Here is a 14,304-nt window from a genome sequence, read left to right on the forward strand (position 1 = left end):
CAATATTAGATTATGGACTATGCTGAATTTATCATTGTTAATTGGATACCAGTTTTTTTACATTTTATCATTCCTATAAAATTTGGTTTCAATGTAAGTAGTCCTTCAAAAAAAGTAACTGAATAGAAAATGAGGAGCAAAGTTGTAACTTAAGCAGAGATCATGACAATAAATTCTGCATAAAAATGGTTAAATTTAAACTTTACATAAATCCTTTTAATTAAAAGCATTAATCCAAATTTTACTTCAAGCCATAAAATCCTTCAAAAACTACCAGAACTGTGCAGGAATTGATGGAAAAATCAAAACTTGACCTTGATCTTCTTAATGTAAATCATCATACAAAATTTTATTTCCATTGTTGAAGTTCCATTAAAAAGTTACCGATTGGAAACAATACGTCTGACAGAAGTGATGCAACAAAAAATACCTGGCATAAAACTATGTGTCACTACTGATATTTTGGGAGCATAGACATGTCAGTTGCTGTAATATTCTGTACTTTGATGCCCACAAATGTACATTAATTGACAGTTTACAGAATCTAATAAATATAAATTTGTAAAAACAGTGAAAAAGGATTATGTTTTTCCTTCAGTAATCAATTAGTCCAATGACAATGATGTGGCATAAGCATTAATACATATACCCTATTCCATTTTGATAATATGTAAACAATGACTGAAACATTTAATACGACAAAATACTCAGAGACATTTTTCAGCACCAATTAGTCTTGCTAATAATTTCATTTTAATTTATATAAAAGGTAGTGTCCATTCCAGAAAAGGTGATAAGAGGGGCCCAGGGCCCATATCAAATTAAAATGTTGGCTCAAATTATTTTTTAAAAAAACAAAGGTCACAAATATCTTAGAGTATTTTCTTGTTTTATTTATTAAGATTCAAATATATTTGCAATAGAAAGAACATATTCAAGTCATATGTCATAAAGTCAATTCATGTCTGTGGTTATTACACAAGGGAGGGCCATATCATGCAACCAAAACATAGGTTAATGTATTACAAAAGCTATATATCACCATTCCTAGACTACTGTAATGTTAACTGGGGAAACACTTCTGACAAAAATATTTGCATATTAATGAGTCTTCAGACTCAGCCTTGAAAATACTGAGAATATCCCAAACGTACTGAATGATATCAACAATGTTAACAGTAAGCGAACAAATATTTGTAAAAAAGGCTAGCTTTTTGTTTTCAAATTCCAAACAATTTGGCCCCATTATAGTTCAAGGAACTCTTTCATGATATAAAACAAGGCAACCATTCCCATTTAGGATCAATTTCAACTAACAACTTTCCATTCCAAAACCAAATAAAGAACTCTTTAAGAATAAGTTTTCAGTATTTTGGAGTAAATAATTTGAAACAGATCCCAGAAAATTAGAGAAAGTACAAATATAAATGCATTTAAATATAATCAAATCCAATGGATGAAAGATGGAACCTGTTTGATTTGACAAAAACATTATTACTTTAAGTATAAATTCTCAAACTTTCCACCCTGTTATTATTATTATTATTATTAGCTTAACCTGCTGTGACCGTACTATGCTAGATATCAATTCCTAATGTATGTGCAAATACTCCCCTCTAGAATTTATTTGGAAAACTTTAATCTATATTCTGTTCCTCCTTGTATGCTCTTTCAAAAATAACTACAGTAGTGTGCTGACTAAAAATGTCATCTTCTTTTCTTTACATTTTTTACCCATGACTATTGACCATGTGCTCTTGACTGGTGTCCAAGTTTACCTATGACCACTGACCATGTGCTCCTGACTGGTGTCCAAGTTTACCTATGACCACTGACCAAGTGCTCTTAACAAGTATCCAAGTTAAATAAGAGAGTTCTGTCGACAAACAAAATTGTCTTATGCTTCCATGACAACGATTACACTCTGTTCAGTAAACCAGCATGTCAAGCATGTCAAATCAGTCTAAAATAAGCATAATGATCTTTAATCTTTATTTCACAGAATCATTTTATGCGCTACCATGGAGCCAATTTTCTTGTGCCAACAAAGAAAATAAGGATTAATGGTGCATTCGATGAACACAAAGTTCTATTCATTATCCAAACTTACTTTAATTATTTGATAATAATTTACATTAAAGTAAAAAATTTCCTGAGACATCAGAAATCATCATGTGTATGATGGCAGTCTTTGCTGGACATTTTCCTGATAAGCTTCAATCGAATGGATTTAATGAAATTAGATGGACTCTCTGATGTTACTCTTGTCATGACATAACTCAATTTTACAAATGTAATATCTAAAATATAATTAATTTTATGCCATGTGATATCAATACCACTGTACACTAAATTAGATCTGAAGATTCTCTAGTGTTGTTTATGTAATGTCATAACTTGATTTTACAAACATAACCTTACTAAATACTGTCATCACAATACAACTGTGCAATAAACAGGATGTACTTACATCCTTCCTGGCTAACTTTGCTGCCATTGTGAGTGGGGTAAGTCCCTGTCGATTCTTGATGTTCAAATCTGCACCTAAACTTAGCAGTAGATCAAACATTTCCTGAAACAAAATAAAATTAAACTAAAACCATGTCTTCTTTGTCTATTGTATCTTTTCCATATTGATAAGACATTTTAACTTAAGTACGGTTGACTCTTTCATAACAAATCTGTATGAAAACAACAATATTATAACATAAAAAGAAACTGTGTTACAATTCAAGCCACCTTATTTTCTAACAAGGCTGTCATAATAGTGCATACAAAAACAGGACATCATATAAAACCACATGAATGTTGGTAAGCAGCTGCCAACTAGGGTGATGCAATTAATTAATTGGTATTCATCTCCATACCTGAATTATAAAAGGGTCAGTGGTATACCAAGAGGCCTAATGTTGATGGACTGCTTTGGTTCCCCTTTAACAACTATTTCAATCTTGAGTTGAGATTCAAGTGTTTTACATCATAATGATATAGAAAGGATTAATTTTTCAATGCTACAAGGCTAATTTTGTGTGAAACAAAATTACTATAATTCTTGGATGAATGAAAAAGCCTTTCCTTACAGTCATAAACAACTGATATGTCTCATCTACTCTGCTATGCTATAATCGAACAAGAGGCCCAAACAGGCTTGAGATTGCTCATCTGGCTCTAATCTATATAACAGCCAAATGCAACAGCAGTTGATGAAGAAATCTGGTCAGTAAGATGCTTTCTGCAGAAATTTCTCCAATACTGTATTTTGATGTTTGTGTTTTTATTCATATTTGATTGCACATTAGCTTCATTAATCCAATAATAAAAAGTCCCTATGTCAGGATGCAAAGAGACTATGTTTTCCAACTTTTGTTCAGCTCTTTTCTCAAAACAATTTGTGAAAATGTTTTCCTCTTTTTAGGAACAACACACATATTTGATAGCAGAACAAAATTACTTGTATAAATATTGAAGACATTCAAGGACACTTTCTGTCAAATTTGATCAAATTATGTTGAGTGGTTTTTGAGAAGATTTCATTTTGAGGACTTTACATTTTTAGCATTAGTGGCCACATCTTATTGTAAATTGGCATCATTTGTGCAAATTTGCAAGCACTTAATATCAGAATGCTTTCTGTTAAACTTACATTCTTCTCAGCCATTTCTGAAAAGTCATTTAAAAGTTTGTCTATTTTTAGTGGTGCACATATTTGATAGCAAACTGGAATACGTTGTATAAAGATTTATGTATTCTGATATTGGCAGCCATACTTGATGGCAAAATGGCATCATCTGTACACAGATTTATCTCTTTTGATGATGACAACCATTTACTTGATGGCACTGGCATCATCTGTACAAAATCTTTTATGCCAGGATGTTTTCTGTCAAGTTTTCTCAAATTCTATTTTTCAGCTCTGGAGAATTTTTAAAAAAAAGATTTTCCACTTCTGTTTAATCTGAGTCAAAATTAAAGGAGATACTGGTGTTTAATAGCACAACAACATGAACAGGTTATTTTGGTGTTATGGCAGACCAACATGAGTACGTTATTTTGGTGTTTATGGCATAGCAACAAGAGTAGGTTATTGTGGTTTTATGGCATAGCAACATGAATAGGTTATTTTGGTGTAATGGCATGGTGAGATGAGTATTTTTTTTTGGTATTTATGGCATAGCAACACAAGTAGGTTATTTTGGTGTTTTATGGCATGGTGAGATGAGTATATTATTTTGGTGTTTTATAGCATGGTGACATGAAGTTATTTTGGTGTTAAGGCATGGCAACAAGTAGGTTATTTTGGTGTTTTATGGCATGGCAACAAGTAGGTTATTTTGGTGTTTTATGGCATAGTGATGAGTAGGTTATTTTGGCATTTTATGGGATGGCAACATGAGTAAGTTATTTTGGTGTTTTATGGCATGGCAACAAGTAGGTTATTTTGGTGTTTTATGGCATAGTGATGAGTAGGTTATTTTGGCATTTTATGGGATGGCAACATGAGTAAGTTATTTTGGTGTTTATGGCATAGCATCATAAGCTGATTATTTTGGTGTTTTATGTCATGGCGACATGAGGTTATTTTGTTGTTTTATGGCATGGTGATGAGTAGGTTATTTTGGTGTTTTATGGGATGGCAACATGATTAATTTATTTTGGTGTTTATGGCACAGTATTATGAGCTGGTTATTTTGGTGTTTTATGGCTTGGCGACATGAGTAGGTTATATTGTGATGAAGCAATAATCTTAACATTATAAGTTATATGAATCTGCATAATCAAATTTCATCAAATTCTGTTTCACTGTTGTTTTTTTTTAAATCATTCAAATATCTATTTTTAGCAATGGTAGCTATATTCCATATCAGATCTACATCAATAACACATATATTTAATTAGTCTTTATGCAGAAGATGCTCTGTGCCAGGTTTGATGGCAATCAGTTCAATGGAATTCAAAAAATTTAAAATAGCAAAAGAGATTTTTCAACAATGCACAGTATAAAAAGTGCCATACTCTGCCTTTAAAGATGAATGTGTACCCAGCAAGTTTCGTAACTTTACATGCAACACTGTCCATAAAAACTAAGATAAATTTAAATTAATGTAGTCATCTGAGTTTGAAAAGTGGGTCGCTGTGTTCTGCTATTGTTTGTGCTGAGGATTACCCTCCAAGATGAATAAACCCAATAAGTTTCATGATTTACATACAAGAGAGTTAAAGAAACTGGGCTAAAATAAAAAAAAAACATATCACTAAAGCCTGAAAATAAGGTCACTGTGATTGGCTGTTGCCCATGGTGATATACTCCAAAATACATATACCTATCAAGTATCATGACTATACATACAACAGTGTCAATTTAAAAATGAAATGATGCCTATGCCAACAACAACAATTATGTTAGAAAAGTAATGGCTACATCTTGCATACTTTTTGCAGGTGAGACAAGAAGTTTCTAGCTTGCATACTTTATGGCAACTTCCTTTATTTTACTACCCCTGCATAAAAATATAGCATGGTGTCATAACCAGGTTCCATTTTCACCAGAAACCATGAACTTTTATTGCAAATGAGATTTTTAGAATGCTTTTCATTTGACATTCAAAAGTGAAATTCCCCAATATTTTTAACATTTGGGAGGAAAATGCACATATTTTAAACAAATGGATGAGTCTTTGAGAACACGGTTCCTCTGCCAGGTGAGGTACTTCCTTCAAGAGGTATGCATGAGTAAGGTCTGTGTGTTGCTAAGAGGACCATACTGTGTTACCTCTATAGGGAATGCCACTGTCCAATGATGGGCTCCATGTTTGAAAGCATGTCTTTGGAGTTTTCATTCCTCATATTTTGTCAACTATACAGAACATGTTTGATTTATATTATATTTGAAGTTAGTCCTTGAAATCTGCCAATCAGAAACAGGGCAGCTTTGGCTGCTTTTCTTCTATTTCATTACACTTAAAACCATCACGATTAAGTCTGATAGAGAGATGTTCAGATGCAGAAGGGCAAAACTACATGCCTGAACCAGATATTCAGTAAGGCTAAAACACAATATGGTACTAAAATTTGTTTTTAGCCACATAGGAAGTTCACAAAACAAATAAATAACATGCTTAGAAATTTTTTTACCATACAAAACCTTACAGATGATTTGGGATAGACCTGTGTTTAAAAAGACTGAAAAACTAGAACATGTAATTCAACAGACCATGTGTACATTCACCTGGAGGTTTGTGGTAGACCTGTATTTAAACTGACTGAAAATGATAACATGTAATTCAACAGACTCTGTGTACATTCACCTTGAGGTTTGTAGTAGATCTGTATTTAAACTGACTGAAAATGATAACATGTAATTCAACAGACCATGTGTACATTCACCTGGAGGTTTGTAGTAGATCTGTATTTAAACTGACTGAAAATGATAACATGTAATTCAACAGACTCTGTGTACATTCACCTGGAGGTTTGTGGTAGACCTGTATTTAAACTGACTGAAAATGATAACATGTAATTCAACAGACCATGTGTACATTCACCTGGAGGTTTGTGGTAGACCTGTATTTAAACTGACTGAAAATGATAACATGTAATTCAACAGACCATGTGTACATTCACCTGGAGGTTTGTAGTAGATCTGTATTTAAACTGACTGAAAATGATAACATGTAATTCAACAGACTCTGTGCACATTCACCTTGAGGTTTGTGGTAGACCTGTATTTAAACTGACTGAAAATGATAACATGTAATTCAACAGACTCTGTGTACATTCACCTGGAGGTTTGTAGTAGATCTGTATTTAAACTGACTGAAAATGATAACATGTAATTCAACAGACTCTGTGTACATTCACCTGGAGGTTTGTGGTAGACCTGTATTTAAACTGACTGAAAATGATAACATGTAATTCAACAGACCATGTGTACATTCACCTGGAGGTTTGTAGTTGATCTGTATTTAAACTGACTGAAAATGATAACATGTAATTCAACAGACTCTGTGTACATTCACCTGGAGGTCTCTGGTAGACCTGTATTTAAATTGACTGAAAATGATAACATGTAATTCAACAGACTCTGTGTACATTCACCTTGAGGTTTGTGGTAGACCTGTATTTAAACTGACTGAAAATGATAACATGTAATTCAACAGACCATGTGTACATTCACCTGGAGGTTTGTGGTAGACCTGTATTTAAATTGACTGAAAATGCTAACATGTAATTCAACAGACTCTGTGTACATTCACCTGGAGGTTTGTGGTAGACCTGTATTTAAACTGACTGAAAATGATAACATGTAATTCAACAGACCATGTGTACATTCACCTGGAGGTTTGTGGTAGACCTGTATTTAAACTGACTGAAAATGATAACATGTAATTCAACAGACCATGTGTACATTCACCTGGAGGTTTGTGGTAGACCTGTATTTAAACTGACTGAAAATGATAACATGTAATTCAACAGACTCTGTGTACATTCACCTGGAGGTTTGTAGTAGATCTGTATTTAAACTGACTGAAAATGATAACATGTAATTCAACAGACTCTGTGTACATTCACCTGGAGGTTTGTGGTAGACCTGTATTTAAACTGACTGAAAATGATAACATGTAATTCAACAGACCATGTGTACATTCACCTGGAGGTTTGTAGTAGATCTGTATTTAAACTGACTGAAAATGATAACATGTAATTCAACAGACTCTGTGTACATTCACCTGGAGGTCTCTGGTAGACCTGTATTTAAATTGACTGAAAATGATAACATGTAATTCAACAGACTCTGTGTACATTCACCTGGAGGTTTGTGGTAGACCTGTATTTAAACTGACTGAAAATGATAACATGTAATTCAACAGACCATGTGTACATTCACCTGGAGGTTTGTGGTAGACCTGTATTTAAACTGACTGAAAATGATAACATGTAATTCAACAGACCATGTGTACATTCACCTGGAGGTTTGTGGTAGACCTGTATTTAAACTGACTGAAAATGATAACATGTAATTCAACAGACTCTGTGTACATTCACCTGGAGGTTTGTAGTAGATCTGTATTTAAACTGACTGAAAATGATAACATGTAATTCAACAGACTCTGTGTACATTCACCTGGAGGTTTGTGGTAGACCTGTATTTAAACTGACTGAAAATGATAACATGTAATTCAACAGACCATGTGTACATTCACCTGGAGGTTTGTAGTAGATCTGTATTTAAACTGACTGAAAATGATAACATGTAATTCAACAGACTCTGTGTACATTCACCTGGAGGTCTCTGGTAGACCTGTATTTAAATTGACTGAAAATGATAACATGTAATTCAACAGACTCTGTGTACATTCACCTTGAGGTTTGTGGTAGACCTGTATTTAAACTGACTGAAAATGATAACATGTAATTCAACAGACCATGTGTACATTCACCTGGAGGTTTGTGGTAGACCTGTATTTAAATTGACTGAAAATGATAACATGTAATTCAACAGACTCTGTGTACATTCACCTGGAGGTTTGTGGTAGACCTGTATTTAAACTGACTGAAAATGATAACATGTAATTCAACAGACTCTGTGTACATTCACCTGGAGGTTTGTGGTAGACCTGTATTTAAACTGACTGAAAATGATAACATGTAATTCAACAGACCCTGTGTACATTCACCTGGAGGTTTGTGGTAGACCTGTATTTCAACTGACTGAAAATGATAACATGTAATTCAACAGACTCTGTGTACATTCACCTGGAGGTTTGTGGTAGACCTGTATTTAAACTGACTGAAAATGATAACATGTAATTCAACAGACCATGTGTACATTCACCTGGAGGTTTGTAGTAGATCTGTATTTAAACTGACTGAAAATGATAACATGTAATTCAACAGACTCTGTGTACATTCACCTGGAGGTCTCTGGTAGACCTGTATTTAAATTGACTGAAAATGATAACATGTAATTCAACAGACTCTGTGTACATTCACCTTGAGGTTTGTGGTAGACCTGTATTTAAACTGACTGAAAATGATAACATGTAATTCAACAGACCATGTGTACATTCACCTGGAGGTTTGTGGTAGACCTGTATTTAAATTGACTGAAAATGCTAACATGTAATTCAACAGACTCTGTGTACATTCACCTGGAGGTTTGTGGTAGACCTGTATTTAAACTGACTGAAAATGATAACATGTAATTCAACAGACTCTGTGTACATTCACCTGGAGGTTTGTGGTAGACCTGTATTTAAACTGACTGAAAATGATAACATGTAATTCAACAGACCATGTGTACATTCACCTGGAGGTTTGTGGTAGACCTGTATTTAAACTGACTGAAAATGATAACATGTAATTCAACAGACCATGTGTACATTCACCTGGAGGTTTGTGGTAGACCTGTATTTAAACTGACTGAAAATGATAACATGTAATTCAACAGACTCTGTGTACATTCACCTGGAGGTTTGTAGTAGATCTGTATTTAAACTGACTGAAAATGATAACATGTAATTCAACAGACTCTGTGTACATTCACCTGGAGGTTTGTGGTAGACCTGTATTTAAACTGACTGAAAATGATAACATGTAATTCAACAGACCATGTGTACATTCACCTGGAGGTTTGTGGTAGACCTGTATTTAAATTGACTGAAAATGCTAACATGTAATTCAACAGACTCTGTGTACATTCACCTGGAGGTTTGTGGTAGACCTGTATTTAAACTGACTGAAAATGATAACATGTAATTCAACAGACTCTGTGTACATTCACCTGGAGGTTTGTGGTAGACCTGTATTTAAACTGACTGAAAATGATAACATGTAATTCAACAGACCATGTGTACATTCACCTGGAGGTTTGTGGTAGACCTGTATTTAAACTGACTGAAAATGATAACATGTAATTCAACAGACCATGTGTACATTCACCTGGAGGTTTGTGGTAGACCTGTATTTAAACTGACTGAAAATGATAACATGTAATTCAACAGACTCTGTGTACATTCACCTGGAGGTTTGTAGTAGATCTGTATTTAAACTGACTGAAAATGATAACATGTAATTCAACAGACTCTGTGTACATTCACCTGGAGGTTTGTGGTAGACCTGTATTTAAACTGACTGAAAATGATAACATGTAATTCAACAGACCATGTGTACATTCACCTGGAGGTTTGTAGTTGATCTGTATTTAAACTGACTGAAAATGATAACATGTAATTCAACAGACTCTGTGTACATTCACCTGGAGGTCTCTGGTAGACCTGTATTTAAATTGACTGAAAATGATAACATGTAATTCAACAGACTCTGTGTACATTCACCTTGAGGTTTGTGGTAGACCTGTATTTAAACTGACTGAAAATGATAACATGTAATTCAACAGACCATGTGTACATTCACCTGGAGGTTTGTGGTAGACCTGTATTTAAACTGACTGAAAATGCTAACATGTAATTCAACAGACTCTGTGTACATTCACCTGGAGGTTTGTGGTAGACCTGTATTTAAACTGACTGAAAATGATAACATGTAATTCAACAGACTCTGTGTACATTCACCTGGAGGTTTGTGGTAGACCTGTATTTAAACTGACTGAAAATGATAACATGTAATTCAACAGACCATGTGTACATTCACCTGGAGGTTTGTGGTAGACCTGTATTTAAACTGACTGAAAATGATAACATGTAATTCAACAGACCATGTGTACATTCACCTGGAGGTTTGTGGTAGACCTGTATTTAAACTGACTGAAAATGATAACATGTAATTCAACAGACTCTGTGTACATTCACCTGGAGGTTTGTAGTAGATCTGTATTTAAACTGACTGAAAATGATAACATGTAATTCAACAGACTCTGTGTACATTCACCTGGAGGTTTGTGGTAGACCTGTATTTAAACTGACTGAAAATGATAACATGTAATTCAACAGACCATGTGTACATTCACCTGGAGGTTTGTAGTAGATCTGTATTTAAACTGACTGAAAATGATAACATGTAATTCAACAGACTCTGTGTACATTCACCTGGAGGTCTCTGGTAGACCTGTATTTAAATTGACTGAAAATGATAACATGTAATTCAACAGACTCTGTGTACATTCACCTTGAGGTTTGTGGTAGACCTGTATTTAAACTGACTGAAAATGATAACATGTAATTCAACAGACCATGTGTACATTCACCTGGAGGTTTGTGGTAGACCTGTATTTAAATTGACTGAAAATGATAACATGTAATTCAACAGACTCTGTGTACATTCACCTGGAGGTTTGTGGTAGACCTGTATTTAAACTGACTGAAAATGATAACATGTAATTCAACAGACTCTGTGTACATTCACCTGGAGGTTTGTGGTAGACCTGTATTTAAACTGACTGAAAATGATAACATGTAATTCAACAGACCCTGTGTACATTCACCTGGAGGTTTGTGGTAGACCTGTATTTCAACTGACTGAAAATGATAACATGTAATTCAACAGACTCTGTGTACATTCACCTGGAGGTTTGTGGTAGACCTGTATTTAAACTGACTGAAAATGATAACATGTAATTCAACAGACCATGTGTACATTCACCTGGAGGTTTGTAGTAGATCTGTATTTAAACTGACTGAAAATGATAACATGTAATTCAACAGACTCTGTGTACATTCACCTGGAGGTCTCTGGTAGACCTGTATTTAAATTGACTGAAAATGATAACATGTAATTCAACAGACTCTGTGTACATTCACCTTGAGGTTTGTGGTAGACCTGTATTTAAACTGACTGAAAATGATAACATGTAATTCAACAGACCATGTGTACATTCACCTGGAGGTTTGTGGTAGACCTGTATTTAAATTGACTGAAAATGCTAACATGTAATTCAACAGACTCTGTGTACATTCACCTGGAGGTTTGTGGTAGACCTGTATTTAAACTGACTGAAAATGATAACATGTAATTCAACAGACTCTGTGTACATTCACCTGGAGGTTTGTGGTAGACCTGTATTTAAACTGACTGAAAATGATAACATGTAATTCAACAGACCATGTGTACATTCACCTGGAGGTTTGTGGTAGACCTGTATTTAAACTGACTGAAAATGATAACATGTAATTCAACAGACCATGTGTACATTCACCTGGAGGTTTGTGGTAGACCTGTATTTAAACTGACTGAAAATGATAACATGTAATTCAACAGACTCTGTGTACATTCACCTGGAGGTTTGTAGTAGATCTGTATTTAAACTGACTGAAAATGATAACATGTAATTCAACAGACTCTGTGTACATTCACCTGGAGGTTTGTGGTAGACCTGTATTTAAACTGACTGAAAATGATAACATGTAATTCAACAGACCATGTGTACATTCACCTGGAGGTTTGTAGTAGATCTGTATTTAAACTGACTGAAAATGATAACATGTAATTCAACAGACTCTGTGTACATTCACCTGGAGGTCTCTGGTAGACCTGTATTTAAATTGACTGAAAATGATAACATGTAATTCAACAGACTCTGTGTACATTCACCTTGAGGTTTGTGGTAGACCTGTATTTAAACTGACTGAAAATGATAACATGTAATTCAACAGACCATGTGTACATTCACCTGGAGGTTTGTGGTAGACCTGTATTTAAATTGACTGAAAATGATAACATGTAATTCAACAGACTCTGTGTACATTCACCTGGAGGTTTGTGGTAGACCTGTATTTAAACTGACTGAAAATGATAACATGTAATTCAACAGACTCTGTGTACATTCACCTGGAGGTTTGTGGTAGACCTGTATTTAAACTGACTGAAAATGATAACATGTAATTCAACAGACCCTGTGTACATTCACCTGGAGGTTTGTGGTAGACCTGTATTTCAACTGACTGAAAATGATAACATGTAATTCAACAGACTCTGTGTACATTCACCTGGAGGTTTGTGGTAGACCTGTATTTAAACTGACTGAAAATGATAACATGTAATTCAACAGATTCTGTGTACATTCACCTGGAGGTTTGTGGTAGACCTGTATTTAAACTGACTGAAAATGATAACATGTAATTCAACAGACCCTGTGTACATTCACCTGGAGGTTTGTGGTAGACCTGTATTTCAACTGACTGAAAATGATAACATGTAATTCAACAGACCCTGTGTACATTCACCTGGAGGTTTGTGGTAGACCTGTATTTCAACTGACTGAAAATGATAACATGTAATTCAACAGACTCTGTGTACATTCACCTGGAGGTTTTGTGGTAGACCTGTGTTTAAACTGACTGAAAATGATAACATGTAATTCAACAGACCATGTGTACATTCACCTGGAGGTTTGTGGTAGACCTCTATTTCAATGACTGAAAATGATAACATGTAATTCAAAAGAGCATGCCTGGATTCTTTTAGATGATCAACATGGACTTGCATTCAAACTGACTGACAATATAAACATATCATTCAAATAAACATCTGTAGATTCCACATCATGAAGTGAGACTAACATGAAAAAGTTGCCCCAAAAAACTATGAAATTCCTACTGTGAATTTACTTATTTCTGGGATACCAATTGATGTGCTCTTTGTAAGTGCTACAAATGAAAAATTTAAAGATCTGATGAGCAATGTTCCTTCTATGGAAAGAATATAACCCTTTCCCCAATGTAAAAAATGTATGCACTGAACAACATTCACAAAACTAAATAAATTCACATCATCTGTTTATGGATGTGGTAGTATATACAAGTGTTAATATTTGACACAAGCATGTGTCAGTTAGTAATCTGGCAGTATATATATATATATATATATATATATATATATATATATATATATATGCTAATATTTGACACATGCCTATGTCAGTTAGTATTTTGGCAGTATATATACATGTTAGTATTTGACACATGCCTATGTCAATTAGTATTGTGATAGTATATATACATGTTAGTATTTGACACATGCATATGTCAATTAGGATTGTCGCAGTATATATACATAATTGTATTTGACACATGCCTATGTCAATTAGTACTGTCGCAGTATCTATACATGTTAGTATTTGACACATGCATATGTCAGCTAGCATTGTGGCAGTATATATACATGTTAGCATTTCACACAAGCATGTGTCAGTAATTTGGCAGAATATATACGTTAGTATTTGACACATGCATATGTCAGTTAGTATTGTGGCAGTATATATACATCTTAGTATTTGACACATGCCTATGTCAATTAGTATTGTCGCAGTATCTATACATGTTAGTATTTGACACATGCATATGTCAGCTA

General features: G+C 34.2%; 1 protein-coding gene across 1 annotated transcript in view; it reads right to left on the reverse strand.

The window, feature by feature from the left end:
- LOC149777820 (transient receptor potential cation channel subfamily V member 5-like) overlaps nt 1-14,304 on the reverse strand; it is a 99,609-nt gene that overhangs the window by 43,254 nt on the left and 42,051 nt on the right. The window contains exon 7 of the mRNA XM_089938265.1: nt 2,471-2,572. Coding sequence (XP_089794391.1) covers nt 2,471-2,572 — 102 coding nt within the window. The remainder of the gene's footprint in view (nt 1-2,470; nt 2,573-14,304) is intronic.

The sequence above is a fragment of the Sinohyriopsis cumingii genome, chromosome 17, assembly GCF_028554795.1.
Source record: "Sinohyriopsis cumingii isolate HCF-2022 chromosome 17, ASM2855479v2, whole genome shotgun sequence".
Classification (NCBI taxonomy): domain Eukaryota; kingdom Metazoa; phylum Mollusca; class Bivalvia; order Unionida; family Unionidae; genus Sinohyriopsis; species Sinohyriopsis cumingii.